The sequence below is a fragment of the Aquarana catesbeiana genome, linkage group LG04 (genome assembly GCF_042186555.1).
Source record: "Aquarana catesbeiana isolate 2022-GZ linkage group LG04, ASM4218655v1, whole genome shotgun sequence".
Taxonomy (NCBI): Eukaryota; Metazoa; Chordata; class Amphibia; order Anura; family Ranidae; genus Aquarana; species Aquarana catesbeiana.
The window spans coordinates 369,403,000-369,422,154 of NC_133327.1; the positions used below are offsets into that span (position 1 = coordinate 369,403,000).

General features: G+C 39.3%; 1 protein-coding gene across 1 annotated transcript in view; it reads right to left on the reverse strand.

The window, feature by feature from the left end:
- AK9 (adenylate kinase 9) overlaps positions 1-19,155 on the reverse strand; it is a 162,697-nt gene that overhangs the window by 71,297 nt on the left and 72,245 nt on the right. The window contains 8 exon segments of the mRNA XM_073627060.1: positions 408-556; positions 2,949-3,155; positions 4,277-4,402; positions 6,539-6,636; positions 12,325-12,439; positions 12,573-12,729; positions 16,310-16,446; positions 17,032-17,127. Of these exon segments, the coding sequence (XP_073483161.1) occupies positions 408-556; positions 2,949-3,155; positions 4,277-4,402; positions 6,539-6,636; positions 12,325-12,439; positions 12,573-12,729; positions 16,310-16,446; positions 17,032-17,127 (1,085 nt within the window).

Here is a 19,155-nt window from a genome sequence, read left to right on the forward strand (position 1 = left end):
TCTCTCAACCAGAAAGAGGTTATTAGGGAATGTTTGTCCCCATTAAATTAGAATTTATTTGGGGGTTTTTATGCTGCTTTTACCGACAAACCAATATTATGATACAAAAAATGATTAGCTTCTTAATTATTGTCATCAAAGGTGTATAGTCACTATCTCACTGTATACAGGTGAAGCAAGATCACAAAGTTTTAAGAACCATTTATGCTAATAAACACTACTGGACTTAGTCAGTTGGGTACAGAACAAAGTAAATTGCACAATAAACCACAGCAACAAAAAAGGTAATCATGTAGACAATAGTGGTTTGAAATATAATTGTTTACTCTGGGTATTGAAATCATTGCTCTCTGCTTTATCGCACTGAAAAAAAATCTTTATGACATTTGTATTTAGCTGGAACTTACTTCTTCTGCATCTTCATTCCCTTCTTCTTCTTCTTCTTCTTCCTCCCCCTCTCTTTCTTGCTCCTCAGCATCCAGCTCTGCTTGCATGTCTTCTGCTTCCTCATCTATGTCCTGAGAGGTTACTTCCCATCCTTGATACTGAAATGGTTCTGATAAGAGGGTTAGTTACAATAAATCCCTTGTGGATATATTTCAAGGCATCAGCAAAACTGGACATATTGTACAAGTAACATAGCTCCCAACTGTCCCTGATTTCGAGGGACTGTCCCTGATTTCGAGCAATCTCCCTCTGTCCCGCTTTCCTCCTCATTTGTCCCTCATTTTGGTTTGATCTATATAGTTGCATATAAAATGCACTTTTTATCTTTCAAAAAGTGTTTTCCAGTGCTAAACAATATAAAGGAATAGTAGTGGTAAAAATAAAGCCCCTGTGGATTTAATTAACCTTTTTTATTGGTTAATTCTCCTTTAAGGGGGTGTAGCAGGGGGCGTGTCCTATGCCTACATACATTTGCTAGTAGGTGTCCCTCATTCCCATCTCAAAATGTTGGGAGGTATGAAGTAATATAGGGGAGGAGCCAGTGACGTCATCTGATGTGCCTGATAGGTACTCACAGCACGGTGCAAGGAGAGAGATCGCTCTATGCGCTGATGTTGTGTAGCATACAAGTGAGTGCATTTATTCAGATTCGGCCAGGAGATTATTAGAATGGTATGGTTCATTGCGCAATGATATCCTTTCTTTTGATTGCATGAATGAAACTAATACTGGAGAAGTGTATCAACTGATCATATGGTGAAATAGTGAACAAACCCAGGGTGAAGTTATAACAACTATCGAATCAAGTTCAATGAGGAAGAAAATCACTCTGTGATTTTTTTTTTCACCCCAGTTTCTGTCAGTACAATATGTGGACTTGATGCATATATCCATCCAGGACTATCACATGCCCTTTGGTATTAATTAATCAATATTATTTAAGGTCTAAAAGGTGTGGCTCAGTATCTGCCTTAATTAATTAATTAATAATACACATTATTTAGCGCACTTATCTCACTATAGTAACACTAATTTGAATTGAGTGGTATCAGAACACGTACACATAGGTGCGGCTTTATAATATTATATTTAGGATTTTTTTTATTATATTTAAAAAAATTTTTAGTATCCTCTGAAATATCACACAGAAATGGGAGCATGATTTTTTCAGATAAGCTTACAACAATCGAATCACCACATTTATCCTATTAGCGCTTTAGTTCATTGTTATGAAGTAATACAGTGTTATCCTATATTTTTGCAATTTGTAGTGGACATTAATAAAGCCAAAGGATAAAGGTAAAGCATTTTTGTCAAACATTTGTGTATTTTTTCAAAAATTGCACAACTTTTACATTTTTGTTAGATATATTATTAGCAAAATTGATAAAAAATAGATTTTTAGTAAAGTACTGACATAACCTATGTTTTAGTCTGTACCAGTGTGATAATCCTCCCAATTGTGTACTTCAGATAATCAAGTTAAGCTCTATCAGAATTGATGCGTCATATATACCATACTAAATCCCACTTATGTAATGATCATTGCCTTCTTTCACAGAGGTTATCACAAACAATAATCCAGATGTATACAAAACATAGTGTATTGTTTCCCCATTTAAGTCCTTTGGGGTTCACTGTTTTGGCATGGCCACTGTTAAAGATTTCCAGCTAGATGATGTAAATGCTGGAGGAGGCTATTGCTGCCATGCTGGGGTAAGAACACTGCTGGCTGAAAGTTTTCTAGGTTAGTTTAGGTTGGGTGGGTGGCATAGTTTAGGTCAGAGTGATCTAGTAACTAAAAGTGCATTTGTCTTTAAAGTTCTACTGTTCTACAGTATATTAAAAAATAGGAAGAAGATCATTCATTTTAAGGTGTAAATGACATGGGTCTTCTCTTTGCTAAAGTGAATTTGCAACCAAAACTGTTTTTTAGCTTTGGGTAGTGTGACAAAAGGTTAAAATCTCTGCCAGGTTTATATAATTGCTTAAGGCCCCAATGGGGAAGTTTTTTCCTCACTTCCTTGCCCAATGACATTGTTGTCACTAGGAGAGATATTAGGAAGACATTTCTTTACACGGCGGCAGTAAAAATACTGTATTATTAGAACAGAATAAAGCTACAGCCTAATTTATATTGGAGATATCCCCTTACAATTGGTCCATTAATTGCAAAGAGACGGAAAAGCTCCACAACAGGGCAACAGAAATCCCCCCCCCCCAAAAAAAATCTTAGTGTATCTAACTCTTTTCCACTCTGCCCAAAACTAAAAAAAGTTTGAGCTTGAATTAAACTTTAGTTCAGATAGCTGAGAGATATTTGCAACATTTATTCATAAACCAGCAAGAGGAAGGTCTATTAAGTGCCTCATGAAAGCTATTGTCAAAAATTACTTTTTGAAAAGTTAACATGGGTGAAATAAAAAGAAGTATCAATATTGGTAGGGAAACCCTATAATTTCATGGTACAAATGAAAAGACAGACATTAATACAAACTCACTTTCCATAGCAGTCATTGCCTCCTGTAGAAGAGCTTCTGGTGATTTATTGGCCATTTCCAGGTGAGTAACATTTAGCAGAGATGTGTCACTGAACACAGGCTCCAGCAGATGCCAGTCCTCATTAAATTTGTTTAGGAGTGCCTTCAGAGGCTCCATCTCTGGCACATCTGGAAATCCTCCATCAGGAACTTCTGGTAAGACGATTTCTGTTAGGAATTATTATCTCAGATTGTTATTGGGCTTTTTTAAGCTGATCTAAAGGGATCTTAATATACAGTGCCTTGAAAAAGTATTCATACCTCTTGAAATTTTCCACATTTTGTCATGTTTACAACCAAAACGAAAATGTATTTTATTGGGATATTATGTGATAGACCACACTTTTCAGATATTTATTTGTAAAAAAAAAATGAAAACCATTTATCATTTTTCTTCCACTTCACAATTATTTGCCACTTTGTGTTGGTCTATCACATAAAATCCCAATAAAATACATTTACGTTTTTGGTTGTAACATGACAAAATGTGGAAAATTTCAATTTCAAGACACTAGAATTATAGGTGCATCCAATAAATGGAAATGTTTTTCATAAAGGGAGAATAGGAGCTGCTTATAACACCCAGTTAGATTCCTATTGTTATTTTTTTTTCTAGAGCAGGTTAGAAAATTAAAGCAATAAAAACAATCTTAGAACAGATGTTGCTGCAAGCAAGATCCATTGTGTGCAATTTTATAGGGACTCCCAATGTGATTATGCGGGTATTACATTGTGTAAGGGTGACCAGTAGAAAAAAAGTCACTGCCTAAATGTCATTTTTTTTCCCTGGCTTTGTTCCTCTTAGTCACAGAGCTTCGGTTCCTGTTCTATCTCCTTCCTCCAGTCAAGCTGTTGGTACAGGCAAGAGGTGGAACGTATAGGTGCTGAGCAAACACCAGCTAACCCATAGGCTGGCCATACATGCTATATTCTATTTGTATAATCTTAAATGTAATTATAGGGTTCATGTACACAATCTATTACATGATTGTCCAATTGTGCAGGCCTTAGCCCTATTTAGTTTAATATAAAGCCAAAGGGAATTGTGCAATCATATTGCAATATGTATGATGCACTTTAGTGTGGGGCTGCAGACTGCATGCCAATATTGCAGCGGTGTTATGACACTGCAACGTGTTGTCCTTCTAGGATTATGTGGTATACAAAGAATAAATTGTAGGATTCATTTTTACATTGTTAAGATACTGAACTAGCATGTGCAATTCCAAAGAATACACAATAAAATACAAATTGCCATCATAAAAAAAAAAGGTCACATATTAGTTGACCTTGTTCTGGTTCCACTTGATCCGGCTGTTCTGGTGGTTCAATATCTTCTAAACTGGGCTGCGATGCATCTTTTGGAGAAGCCATGTCTGTTTGTTCTGTGTCTGGCATAGGCTGGTCACTGGAGTCTGCCGAAAAAGACAAACTGTCATCATACAATATCTCACGGCCATCATGTAAAAATCAAAATGACTATTAATACTACTTTTTTATTCATTAGTATAACAAACTGCATTAGAACTAAGTATCGTTGTGATGCTAGCGGTCTATTTCTTTAATCACATATAATTACAAAAAGCCATAATGCATTCTTATTATAATATATCATTAGGTACGCATGTGTTGCATAACTTAAAAATATAACAAATTATGGTACCCCATGGTGACTTTATTATCGTATTATCTGTTTACCGTTAAGAAGATACATTATTATATATTAAGATATGTGGGTAAAGTTTGCTTGTATGAGATAATTATCACACTCAGATATAATTTACCTTTGCCAACATTAGCACACTGTACTTTCAATATGAGTTGTGTATCATACCCATGCTCACCATTTTTAAAATGTAGATACTGCTGGTCCTGAACACCAAATACATTTGGAGAGATATTTAATTATTTGGCCAATACAATATAGAGGTGAAGGCTGGGTTCCTCCCACTAAGACCCGTCTATGTTTGTTGCAATGTCATTTAACACATTACAAGAAACTTCATAATCTATCCTTCTGGCCCAGAGGAGTGACATTTCGTATGTGTGATGGGAGAGGGTTTTATTCATTTAAAGACATGTTCACAGGTTTGTTAACCTGTTAGTGTTTCTGTGTGCTGAATGTTATTAATAACAAGAGTTTTATGTCATGGTGAGGTTAGCTAATGAAAGCCAGGCTTCCAATATACAGACTTTTTCACCTGGTAGCAGACACTCCAACGCGTTTCATTCCATACAGAGCTTACTTATAGGGATTACTCATATTCATAGGCTTTTAGGCTGGGTTCACACCTATGCTAATTGGATGTGGGTTTTCTCCGCATCCAATTCGCATAGCAGGAGAATATGACCAGCTCTCTATGGAGCCTTTTCACATGTCTCCGGGGCGCCTGTGGAGCGCACTGCACAGAAATGCTGTGTGTCTTTGCCTCTGTTCCAGGGCCGAATTCAGGCAAAGATTCTGCCCTGATTCGTTCCTGAAACAGCGTTGCTGTGCGATCCGCGGCCAGTTTAGGTGTGAACTGAGCCTTAAACAGTGATCGGCTAGACAATTTAATGCAGTTGTGTATTCATTTAAAAAAAATATTTTTTTTTTCATGCAAATAGCAAAAGTAACTGAATCCATCTTGATATCAGTATCAGTCATCCCACTCTGCTGCAAGCATGTGCTAACAGGGAACATGCAGACAGAAGGTGAGACGAGTTGATGGTTTATCAGTAAGTTGCCATTGCACCTTCAGTGACAGCAGTCTGCAGAACAGTATGGGACACCCATTTATTCATTAAAGTGGTTGTAAACCTCAGACATGAAATGTGAACAAAGCATATCCCTCTATAGTGTGTACTTGTCTCAGTCCAGAGCACTGTCTGCTGCCTCATTCCTCTGCTATCTGCATGAGTCTTCTGTTAAGTTTTCCTAACACCAAGAATTAAAAAGGTGACAGGGGAGGTAGTTCCAGCACATAGCCTGTGATTGACAGCCTCAGCTCTGTTCCCATGTGCAGGGGGTGTGTCATTTCCCTTCAATCAGCTCTCACTGAACTCTGCAGAGCGTAACTTCAGTCGCCCCCACCCCCCTGATTTCTGAAAGCTCAGACAAGCTGTATACATTCTGCAATTTGAACAGATGTAGAGAAGAGAGGGCCTCAGATAAAAAGGTACAACTTATGTAGGAGGGTTTATTCTATCTCTGTTTATAACCTGGGGCTAGAGTCACTTCACTGGGTATACTGTATGTAAGTGCTTACAACCACTTTAACTCTAACCGAGAAATTTATATCAACCTCCTGACTGTGCTTTCTGGCTGGGATGTATAAATAGCAAACATGGCTGGACAGAATACCAAATTCCTTAGCAAACAAAAGCACTTAGATGTGCATATTTCAGTTGCGCTTTTGCCCCTACATTAGAAAAATACGTAATGAGGTTAATTGGCACAGATAGCAGAAGCCCCTTTCTTTTCACCAATTTTGTATATGATTCATTATATTTCATGAAGAAAACCTCTATAGACTATACAGTATATCCCCACAGTAAAGCCCAGTACTTACCTTGTGGCTTATCTTCAATATGTTCTGAGGGGCCTTGCATCTCTTCCTGCTGTTTCTTCTGTTCTAGCTGCAATCTCATTATCTCCTCCTGTTCTTTTCTTAAAATGAACAATTGGGAATGAACTTTTTTCAATATCATTCTGGTTTCAATTAAACAGACACAGTCATCTTTGCCCCCAACCAATATATACCCATTTCTCCAGTGCTCCCCTGCTGCTGCTTCTGCAAAATACTTAGCGCTTCTAGGTATGGGGAAACAAACAACCTCCTCCCATTATGTAATGCTCAAGCCCAGCAGCCATTTTTTAGAGATAAACACTGTCACACAATGGAAGGGTAAAAGTCGGTGCTCCCTCTGAGCACTGAATCTAGCTGACTCTGAAAATGCTGGAGGCGACTGCCATGGGTAAAGGAAAAACAAGGGGGTGCTTGATAGGTGTGCATAAAGTGGTTGGAAGGTAGGCTTCTCTTTAAAGAAATATTTACAGAACAATGTACATACATATATATATATACACAGTGAGGGAAAAAGTATTTGATCCCCTGCTGATTTTGCACGTTTGCCCACTGAAAAAGAAATGTTCAGTCTATAATTTTAATGAGAGACAGAATAACAACAAAAATATCCAGAAAAACACATTTCGAAAAAGTTATAAATTGATTAGCATTTTAACCACTTCAGCCCCGGAAGGATTTGCCCCCTTAATGACCAGGTCATTTCTTGCGATACGGCACTCCGCCATTTTAACTGACAATTGCGCGGTCGTGCGACATTGTACCCACACTGAGATTAGGAGCACTCTTTTAAAGGGAGTGCTCCTAATCACATCTTGTTACCTGTATAAAAGACACCTGTCCACAGAAGCAATCAATCAGATTCCAATCTCTTCAACATGGCCAAGGCCAAAGAGCTGTCCAATGATATCAGGGACAAGACTGTAGACCTACACAAGGATGAAATGGGCTACAAGACCATCGCCAAGCAGTTTGGTGAGAGGGTGACAACAGTTGGTGCGATTTTTCGCAAATGGAAGAAACACAAAATAATCGTCAATCTCCCTCGGTCTGGGGCTCCATGCAAGATCTCACCTTGTGGAGTTTCTATGATCATGAGAACAGTGAGGAATCATCCCAGAACTACACGGTAGAATCTTGTCAATGATCTAAAGGCAGCTGGGACCATAGTCACCAAGAAAACAATTGGTAACACACTACGTCGTGAAGGACTGAACTCCTGCAGCGCCCGCAAGGTCCCCTGCTCAAGAAAGCACATGTACAGGCCCTTCTGAAGTTTGCTAATGAACATCTGAATGATACAGAGGAGAACTGGGGGAAAGTTTTGTGGTCAGATGAGACCAAAATTGAGCTTTTTGGCATCAACTTAACTCTGTTTGAAGGAGGAGAAATGCTGCCTATGACTCCAAGAACGGCATCCCCACTGTCAAACATGGAGGTGGAAACATTATGCTTTGGGGGTGTTTTTCTGCTAAGGGGACAGGGCAACTTGACTGAATCAAAGGGACGATGAACGGGGCCATGTACCGTCAAATCTTGGCTGAGCACTTCCTTCCCTCAGCCAGGGCATTAAAAATGGGTCGTGGATGGGTATTCCAGCATGACAATGACCCATAACACACGGCCAAGGCAACAAAGAAGTGTCTCAAGAAGAAGCACAGTAAGGTGCTGGAGTTCGAGGTTCGAGTTACCAAGCATCAGCCCTGAAACCTTAATGACTTGGAGAGGATCTGCAAAGAGGAGTGGGACAAAATCTCTCCTGAGATGTGTGCAAACCTGGTGACCAACTACAAGAAACGTCTGACCTCTGTGATTGCTAGGCATGTGCAATTAGTTTCGTTCCGAATTAGTTTTTTAATGAATTTCGACAAATTCGTTAATTCGGGAATATCCGAATTAACGAAAACCCGTTTAACGAATTTTTTCCGAATATTCGTAAATTCGATAAAATGCAAAAGAGGAGTGGGACAAAATCTCTCCTGAGATGTGTGCAAACCTGGTGACCAACTACAAGAAACGTCTGACCTCTGTGATTGCTAGGCATGTGCAATTCGTTTCGTTCCGAATTCGTTTTTTAACGAATTTCTACAAATTCGTTAATTCGGGAATATCCGAATTAACGAAAACCCGTTTAACGAATTTTTTCCGAATATTCGTAAATTCGATAAAATTGGACATTCCTAAATTCAGGCATTCGTACATTCGTAAATTAGTGAATTCGTAAATTAGTGAATTCGTAAATTTGTAAATTCGAAAATTCGGAAATCTGAAATAATAGTTAACTAATAATAACTTTTAAATTATAGGTATTGTAATTTCCTTTCAAATTTGGCTGTTAGCGAACGTAACACATACAAATTTATCCGAAGTTATGAATGATCCAAAAAAACGGAATGGAACGTAATGAATTAATAATAATATATAACAATAATAATAATAACAACGTTTTATTATTATTATTTATTATTATTAATTTGTTCCGTTCCATTTGTTTAGATGCAGCATTCATTTTGGATAATTCGTAACTTCAGATAAATTTGTATTTGTTACGTTCACTGACAGTCAAATTTGAAAGGAAATTACAATACCTATAATTTAATAGTTAGTTACTATTTCAGATTTTTGAATTTTCGGGTTTTTGGATTTTCAAACTTCAAATTTACAAATTTCCGAATTTTCTAATTTACAAATGTACGATTTTACGAATGTACGAATTTACGAATGTACAAATGTAAAAATGAACGAATGTACGAATGAGCGATTGTTCGAATTTACGAATGAACGCATTTACGAATGAACGAATTTACGAATCGCGATCATAACGAATGACCTGAAAAATGAAAAAAAATAATAAACTAATGAAACTAAAATGAAGATGAACGAATTTTTTGGCTGTGCACATGTCTAGGAAAGTTTTGCCACCAAGTACTGTCATGTTTTGTGAAGGGATCGAATACAAATTTCACTAATTAAAAAGCAAATCAATTTATAACTTTTCTAAAATGCATTTTTTTGGATATTTTTGTTGTTATTCTGTCTCTCACTGTTAAACTAAACTTATCATTAAAATGATAGACTGATCATTTCTTTTTCAGTGGGCAAACCTACAAAATCAGCAGGGGATCAAATACTTTTTTCTCCTCACTGAATATATATATTTATGTATATCTTGTACTATATTACATATACTACTATACTATATTTTCAAAATGCATACGCTTGCACACGTTTGAGAAACATATGCTACTGCTTCTTGCTCATGGGAAGGTGAGTATACAAAACAGGTGGTTGTTGTAAAGGATTAGGAGATTTAGTTGAAATTTTAAAGTTAATATTAGGGTTAGGTTTTCTATAGAAAAGTAAGTGTTATAGGATCACTTTAGGGGTTATTTTGGGTGCTAGGCTGAGTTTTAAGTATTAGCATTAGGTTAAGGATTAGTAATTAAGGGGTAAATGTTAAGGTATAGGATAAGAATTAAATGTTGGGGTGGGGGTGAGGGTGGGGTTAAAAATTCAAAGGTTGGCTTTAGCATACAGGGTTAGGGTTTGAATGTTAAGAGGGTTGTAAAGGCAGATGTTTTTTTACCCTAATGCATTCTATGCACTTATCTGAGCCCATGTAGATCCAGCGATGTTGCAAGAGTGTCTGGTCTGCCCAGGAGTCCCCTCCTCATTGGCTGAGACAGCAGCGCGATGCCATTGGCTCCCGCTGCTGTCAATCAAAGTCAGTCAGCCAATGAGGAGAGAAAGGGGACGGCTGAATGGACACAGGGAGCTGCAGCTCGGCTGCTCCCATAGTAAGCTGCTTGCTGTGGAGGCAGGAGGGAGGGGCCAGGAGCACCAAAGAGAGACCTGAGAAGAGGAGGATCTGGGCTGCTCTGTGCAAAACCACCCAACAACCCAATCAGATAAAGGCGCTGTTTGGATATTCTGACGGCTACAACAACAGGAGATTTGTTCATCTGTGCTGTTTAGCATGGACGAAGGAGTCTGTTTGAAGGTTTGAATTTAAAAAATCTGTGAGTGTATGGCCAGCTCAAAGTGTTACTAAACCCAGGACCCTGTATTCACTATATCTGGTCTCCCACAGTACACAGAACATGGAAATGCAATTATTTTAGTAATTATAAACTGCTAAATACCTTTTCTCATCAGCAGTATATAGCAGTCTTGTAACTTCTAGCAGTGTCCAGCCAAGCACTGGTTAGAGCTTGTAGGAGGAGTTTTCTGACTGCCCTATGAAGCTGCAGGACCCCTGACTCTCTGTTGATCACATGCAATCTCCCAAGAAAAAAAAAAACCCTCTCTAGCAATACACACCAAACTGAGCATGTGCAGCCTGACTCCATAGACTCTGTGTTAACAGGAAATTATCAGGGGACAGTGGAAGGTGGGGAGGATCAAAGAAGACAGGAGCAAACAGCCTTTTTTAGACAATGCAGAGGATTAACCATTTTCCTAAATGTACACAATATAACTGGGTACTAACATTTATAGGTAAAGTTGATCCAAGGAAAATCTGATTGCCTCTCGGGGGATCAGGAAGGAATTTTTTCCCCCGCTGTAGCAAATTAGAGTATGCTTTGCTGAGGTTTTTTGCATTCCTCTGGATCAACTGTGGGTATAGGTTTGTGTATATGGAATTGTATTTTTTTTTGGGGTTGGACTTGATGGACTTGTGTCTTTTTTCAACCTGGCTAACTATGTAACTATGTAATACCCACCAAACTGAGCATGTGCAGATTGCCCCCAAGGCTCTGTACTATCAGCAGCTGGATTGGGGACAATGAAAGAGGGAGAGGTTCAGAGAAGAAAGGATCAAACAGCCTTTTTACACAATGCGGAGGATTAAGACCTTAGGTTCCACAGTGAGTATAACAAGCATGCTTTACTGCATATACAGACTGATTTTACTGTTGTGGGTTTAGTAACACTAAGTTTTAAACCCAACTCCAGCTTCTGCCTACCCCTATTTGCTGCAATCTATCCAACAGAAATTTATGACCTAATTTTCCTAATAAAGTCACACAGATATACCCACTGTCTAGGGTCACATTTTTTGTTCCTGGGAGAAAACGAATGTACTCAGAGGAAATCCAAGAAAACAATGTGAAAACACATAAAATCCCTGCAGTCAAAATTACTAGTGGAGACTGAACCCAGGATCACAAAGCCACAGGGTTACATTGCTTAGCACCAATCCTATGTATTTAGTACATGCTATTTAGAGTCTATGCGGTGACAGCATATCTATTGCTAAGATTTTCAGTTGGGTTTTTTTTTTTTTCTGTAGAAAATGGTGACTGTGAACCCTAGGAAAATTAAATGTATAATTTAAACGATTAAGAAGAACAGCAATGCTCAATCTTAGTGTAGTATATGAACAGATTTATTGTGGTAAAAAAAACAAATGGCAACTCAAATTGTGACAATTAAAATCAGGCTCATTATATAGTAAGGGCTTCCGATCAGTCTCATAACAACAGGGTACCGCAGACCAAGATAGGCATACTAGGTGAATGGATACACCTGCAGGACCAAGAGAACACGCCGGGGGGTGCTACATCTGATGCATCGAGATCAGCGGAAACTTACCCTTAACGCTCCAATTGGGCTCTATGAACTTTTTGCTGTTCTGCATAGACATTTATGTACACACAACACTTATTGCGCCCTATACCCCATTACTACTGTTGAATTTTAACAATGCATACAATAATATATGCCATATTGTGGCCACATGTTAAAAAAAAAAAAACACACAGCGATACCTTGCTTCCTCCTCTTCCTGTAGCTTCCTTGCCCTTTCCTTCTCAAGTCTTTGCAATATATTACTATTTATTTCCTGTTTATTTAACATGTACAGTCTATTAAGCAGACACTTTCCTGAAATACAAGAACATGTCAGTGAACACATGGGAAACTTTACAAGTAATAAGAGTACAACTTAAAGCAATATTGAAAACAAAAACTTTTTTTTTAATTTTCTGTTATCTTTTGAAGAATGTATCGCACTTACCATTATCTGCTGAATTTTTTAAACAAATGACAATATCAGGAACAAGTCCCTTCTCACTAAGAGGTATCCAATAATTGGGTGAATTTGGGAAATTGTCTAATACCCATCCTCCAACAGGTGGGGCACCAGGAAACCGCTCTTTATTTTCTTCATTGAACTGTATAAAGTATTGACAAAAAAAAAATCAAGATTTAAAAAAAAAAACTTTGCATGCAAATTAGAAATGTGATTCATGCATTTAGTCAGACATTTAGTACCCCTCAGTCAATTGCTTGTGAGTCACATGTTGTCCTCAACATATATGCAAGCAGTATATTCTTTGCAGTAGCAGCCTGTCTGTCTGTGCAAGTGTATGCCATCTCTGTTCAATAGAAGTCAGATGTTTAATTGATTTCTGTTGAAGGGACACACTAGAAAGCTTTTCCCCGGTCAGCAGCTGCAGCCACTGGTCAGTGTATTCTGACAGCAGCAGATTCCATCGTCAGTATGCAATGTTTTGGCGGGGGGGGCAGGGGGGGCAGGTGTGGTTCATCCTCCTTGTTTGTGTGGAAGGTGGAATCTGCTGTCTGTATGGAAAAACTAACCGTTTATGGACAGCTTAAGGCAGTATTGAAGATGCAAACATTTGTTATATTGCAGCTTGCCAATCCTTAGATGTACAGGATTGAGACAAACCATTTAGCACTGACAGGGGTGCTTACAATGGTCAGCTTTTATTTTTTTTTAAGTATAACCTTTATCCCAAAAGGTATAAAACTCTTTCCTGACACAGCATGACAGCATATACCTATGGGTAGGCTCCGCCCCACTTCCCTATTCCAGGACTGGTTATACTATATAAGTAAGTCTCCTCCCTGCAGGCACCATTCTCTTTTTTCCTCAATGCTACAGCCGGCTATGCTGCTGCTGAAAGCAGGATTTTTCTTTTCCCTCACCTCATCTGGCCAAGCCGCACAGGTTCAAGCCTCTCCTGTGACGAAGCTCCCCGCTGTACAGGCTGTAAATCTCCTATATGGGGAAGACCTCCCCCACCCCTCAGGTTCCAGGATGAGGGGGGTGATGGCATCTGGTCTCTAGGGATTGCTCCTTCATCGTGACTCCATGAATGGACATTCATTGGACTTCGTGTTTGGCCATGAAGCGTGCAGGTGGTAAGGCACCACATGGTGCACAAATCCATAGTATTCAGTAACTGCTGCAAGTATGTTATTAACTTGCACCACTGAAAGCATATGTCACACATGTAACGGCATCAGAAGAAGACAGTCGCTGTCCATTAAAGACAATCGCAGTGGTGCGGATCGTTAGTCAAGGGGCTTAGATGGCTAGGACAAATCTATCAATTGAGGGCAGAGACCACTTTCCCAGATGGATTGCGCATCCATGGACGAAACTCCAAAGGAGTCCCTCCAGAACTAATATGTAAACTATGACCTGGTCTACATTCAACACATTGGGGGCCCATTTTAAAGTGGATCCAGTGGCCTTAGCTACAATACATTTCAGTCATTAGTGGGGATAGATCTAATCCTCGACTTAAACACTTCAGCATTACCCAACCATGTTGTCTGGTGAGTTGGTACAACCCATACGTATATGCTGTCATGTTGTGTCAGGAAAGAGGAAAATTTTATACTTACCTGACGGTAATTTTCCTTTCCTGATGCAAAGCATGACAGCATATAGATCCCTCCTGAAAGGGCTTCACAGTGATACTAAGTTACAAGAATGCTGCCTGCAGGGAGGACACTTACATATATATATATATATATATATATATATATATATATATATATATATATAATAGTATAGTATAACCGGTCCTGGAATGGGGCGGAGCCTACCCATACGTATATGTTGTCATGCTTTGCATCAGGAAAGGAAAATTACCGTCAGGTAAGTTTAACATTTTCCTCTTTGCTGTAATTGCTTATAAATTGTTAGCTGGAGTTTGGTTTCAATTTGTTAGTGTTTTTAAATCTGCTAGTACATCTAACAATGCCCTCCCAACAGACTGACAATGCTGCTATCCAAAGGTGCCTCTGTTGCGCCTTCATCCAGAGTGTAGGCACTCTATTACAGGAGGTGTGTTACTGGCATAGGTGTGCACCCCAATGCTCAAACACACATTCCTTTCTCTGCAGCCTCAGCTGCATGGGGCAGTGAATGAATGGGAAGTGCTCTGTGATCAGTAGCTTCCTCTTTATTCAAAAACGAAAGCATAGTAAACACGGTTTACTATGCTTCAGTTATGAAAGGACATAGTGAGTAACTGTGTTCATTTAGAAAAGGAAGGGGCTGGTAAATGACATATTTACTAGCCCCTTCCCCCGCTCTCCATCCTGAAATATCCTTTGCAGCAGCCGGGGGGGAGAGGAGAGAAGGGAAGCCAGCAGTACTGCAGGGCGGAGCGAGCTAACACAGGGGAAAATGCAGGCAGTAGGGCGAATTGGCACCGCACATAGTGATTATAGGGTGTGCCCAGGTGCACCTGGCACACCCCCAGCACACACCTATGGTTACTGGTTGGGTCACCAGGTGAAAACAGAGGGGAAAAAGCCTACAATAGAAAACAAATACAGCCATCACATCTCATGATTGGTAAGATGCAATATATTACATTTTTGGTTTGAAATTTAATACCGCTTTAAGTCTAAGAGACTGATAAGGACCTAGGATTAGTGTGGGACTCTACTATAGAGTACAGTACATAAAAATTAATTTTTAGATGGATTTAACAGAGGAAATTCACCTAGTCCGTTTGATGACAAGGGCACTACATAAAAAGGAATTACCTTGTTTAAAAGTGCCAGAATCTACTTCATTTGTAAAAGGTCACAATATGTGACAAATTACCAATTACATATAACAACAGCTGTAGCAACAAGGAATAAGAAACTCATTAATAGGCACCAGTTTCGAGGTATACAAATTGAGAAAAGCTAAAAGACCTTTGGTTTAACTTTTCTTGTTTATTAACTTTTCTTGTAATAAATTAAAGTTGTCTGTTCATTTTCAACATACATTAAAAAAATGACACCTGGGGTTGATTTGCTAAAGGCAAATAAGCTATTCATTTTGCAAGGACACTTTCCCCAGAGCTTAGTGAATGTGGTTTAAGATTACCCAATCATATACAAAAAAACAAACAAAAAAAAAAAAAAACCACAGCATTTTTGCTTTCACCTGATTGGATCATGAAAGTCAGCAGAGCCACCCCATTCACTAAGTTCTGCGGGTAAGCCAAATCACCCACTGATGCTTAGTAGCAGGGCTTTTTTCCCAAACAATAGGTGCTGGAACTTAACCATGGCCCCACAAAACCCCTCCCCCTACACACACCCTCCAAATCACATCAAATAGTGGGTGTGTTCAGTCAAATTTCACGAAAACAGTAGGAGGGTCTTAAAGGGGCATTAAATACCAGGATTGCATTACACAGTTCAGAGCTGGCGCTTGTAAACACAGAAACCAGATTTCTGTGTTTACAAGTGATTGTGGTGAGCAGGCACCAAAGGGTCTGAGCCAGAGATGGTGGAATTGAGTTCCACCAAGTTCCCCCTGAATAAAGCCCTGCTTAGTAGACAAATTTCCAGTGTTTGGATATTAACCAAAATATTCAAAGATATGACACCATAATCAGATTGATATACAACTAATATTATTACTTGTTGATATAGCAGCACAATCTGATCGAATCTGTTAGAGGAAATGTATACATGAGCTATTACTCATACCTCTGTGATAGCTTTCTCCAGGGTACTGACATAAATATCTGCACTTAATGTCACTGGAGTCTCCTGTTCAATTCTCATGGCTTCCTCAACCATTTGTTGTACTTCTGGATGATCAGCAGTCACCTCCTCTACTTTGTCTGTAATATAAATATATATATCAAATTCTTTCTTTATATATATCAAAGTCTCCCTTTATTATTAAAAGTGCTCACAGAGGTGCCGAGGATGTTTGACCACTTGATATGAATAATGTTGAGTCAACAGGAACTTTAAATTAAAACCATGCCTATTGAACCTACTAGGAACAAGAAAGTTCCTCATTACACCTCAGTTCCTAATTGAATAAGCCAGGAGTCTCCAAACTTTCAAAACAAAGGGCTGGGTTTACTGTCCTTAAGCCTTTAGGGGGGGCCGGAGTGTGGCCAGTGGAAGTAAAACATGTCCTGACATCAGAGGGAGTAAACAATGCCCCACCGTTGGTGTCAGTGGGAGGAATAGTACCCCATAGTTGGTGTCAGTGGAAGCAATAGTGTCTCATTCTTGGGGGCCGTGGAAGAATAGTGCCCCAAGGACTGGATAAAGGCAAGCAAAGGGCCGCACCTGGCCCTCTTGCCACAGTTTGGAGATCACCGCAATAGGCAATTGCACACAGCCAATCGTGAAGTATTATTTCATAATTATTTAATAGTAATTTTTAATTGTAATTGAAATTACTAATTTACCATCTTGTTGAATTATATTTTGCTCCTCTGCATTCTCTATTATTTCCTGCTTTTGGTCTGAGTCATCTTCGGTTGTACCAGATTCCTCTAAGTTTTCTGTTTGCAAGATATAGCATTAATAATAATAATGTTACATTTTAGCCAGATAGACACATCAATCCTGCATAGGACAGCCAGTTGCCAAACTTTACATTTTTTATTTAAACAATTCCAGTTATTATTTACACATGTACACACTATAGAGATCCACTACCATAGAACACAGTTGTGAAAAACATATTATGGGCATAGGCACTAGCGTATATTAGACAAAAAGTTGATTTTAAGAACATGAAATATTATGTGCACATGTGTTTTCCATCTTGTAAGAAGCAAATCCACAAGTTTAAGGGAGATACTAATACTATTCACAACACACTCTGGTTACCGTAACCTCCCTAGTGGTATGATTATGTCAGATTTTTATGTTGAAAGCAGTATATTATTTTGCATGGAAATTTGGCGTCTTATATTGTAGGCCTGTAATTCTTAGAATAACTCACTTAAATCTGTCCAAACAAGAGTCTAGTAGACATCCCGGGTATGATAAAGTTTGAAACACAAAATTATAATATAATAAATAACTATAAATAATAATCAAAAATAGTATAATAATAATAAAATGTATTTAATGATGTAATCAACTCAAAAACACTGAAATTTGCTCAGTTGCAGAATTGTCGCTGTCGTCACTTTCAGTGTCTGATGACGAATTTCCCTACAAATTACTATCGCTCAGTTCTGCAAGTGTTATCATTTATTATTGCTGTTTTATAGCTGGTCTAACAACCACTTTTGGCGTAAAGGGACACTTTTTGGTTGCTATGGACAATCTCAGGTTTCCAGGCAGAAAGAACAGTATATACAATATAAAACTGCATGCAGGGCACTGGACAAAGCACTAGGGACAAAAGGGATGTGAAATAATTTGATACAGTACACTGTAATCCTACAGATTACATTACTGTATATGTTCTGTTTTTTGCCCAGGGAACGGAACATATAGTACATCAAGCAGAAGACACAGCCGCCGCACACAGCTGGAGCACATCACGGGGTCCTGGGGACAAGGTAAGTTACCTTCCCTGGATACTGCGATGCAGCCCCGAGTGTGGCTCGGGGTTACCGCTCTTGGTATAGAAAATTCAGCCCGAGCCACAATCGGGAATACCGCTAACACAGTTAAAGTGATACTAAAATCTTGTATTTTTCTTTGTTAAAAATAACAAACATGTTATACTTATCTGCTTTGTAAAGTGGTTTTGCACAGAGCAGCCCAGCTCCTCCTCTTCTCGGGTCCCTCTTTGGGTGCTCCTGACCCCTCTCTCCTGTTCAGAGCCCCCACAGCAAGCAGCTTGCTATAGCCAAGCCGCAGTTTCCTGTGTCCATTCAGACATGGAGCCACAGCATGGCCCACCCCCTTTTTCTCCTCATTGACTCACTGGCTTTGACTGACAGCAGCAGGAGCCAATGGCACCATGCTGCTGTCTCAGCCAATGAGGAGGGGAGTCCCAGACAGTGGAAGTCTCTCGTGCAACATTAAGGAAAGAGAAAGGCGTCTCTAAGTGCAGTGGTTAAAAAATGTATTACAGGCACAATGGGATTAAAACACTTACAAGATAGTAAGTGGTCATAGGCATATAATGATTAGTCCTCCTGCGGATCGCTGTAATCCTTGTCTGTCTAGGGGAGAGAGAGAGCCGTCCTGCAGCTGTCAGAGTCCCTGGTGACATGGATTGGCGAAAAGCTGAAGATGCGATGAGGCAGCCCGGGTTCTGGAAATAAGCTGGACGGCGACCATAACATCAGGTGAAGGTGATGGGCAGTAAAGCATTTCAGAGCATGCATGGCTCCTTTGTCAGACCAGATCTTTTAACCACTGCACTTAGAGGCAGTTTTTTCTTTCCTTTATGACCCTCCAGAGATGCTTCTTCTCTACCAAGTGCTGCCTTCAGTGTAATCTCTCCACTGCTTCTAAGGACCGGATACCCAGCCTCACCAGAGCGCCCTCATCTCTCCCTCTTTTCTTGTGCAACATTGCTAGATCTAGATGGAGCTCAGGTAAGTATTAGGGGGGCTCACTTC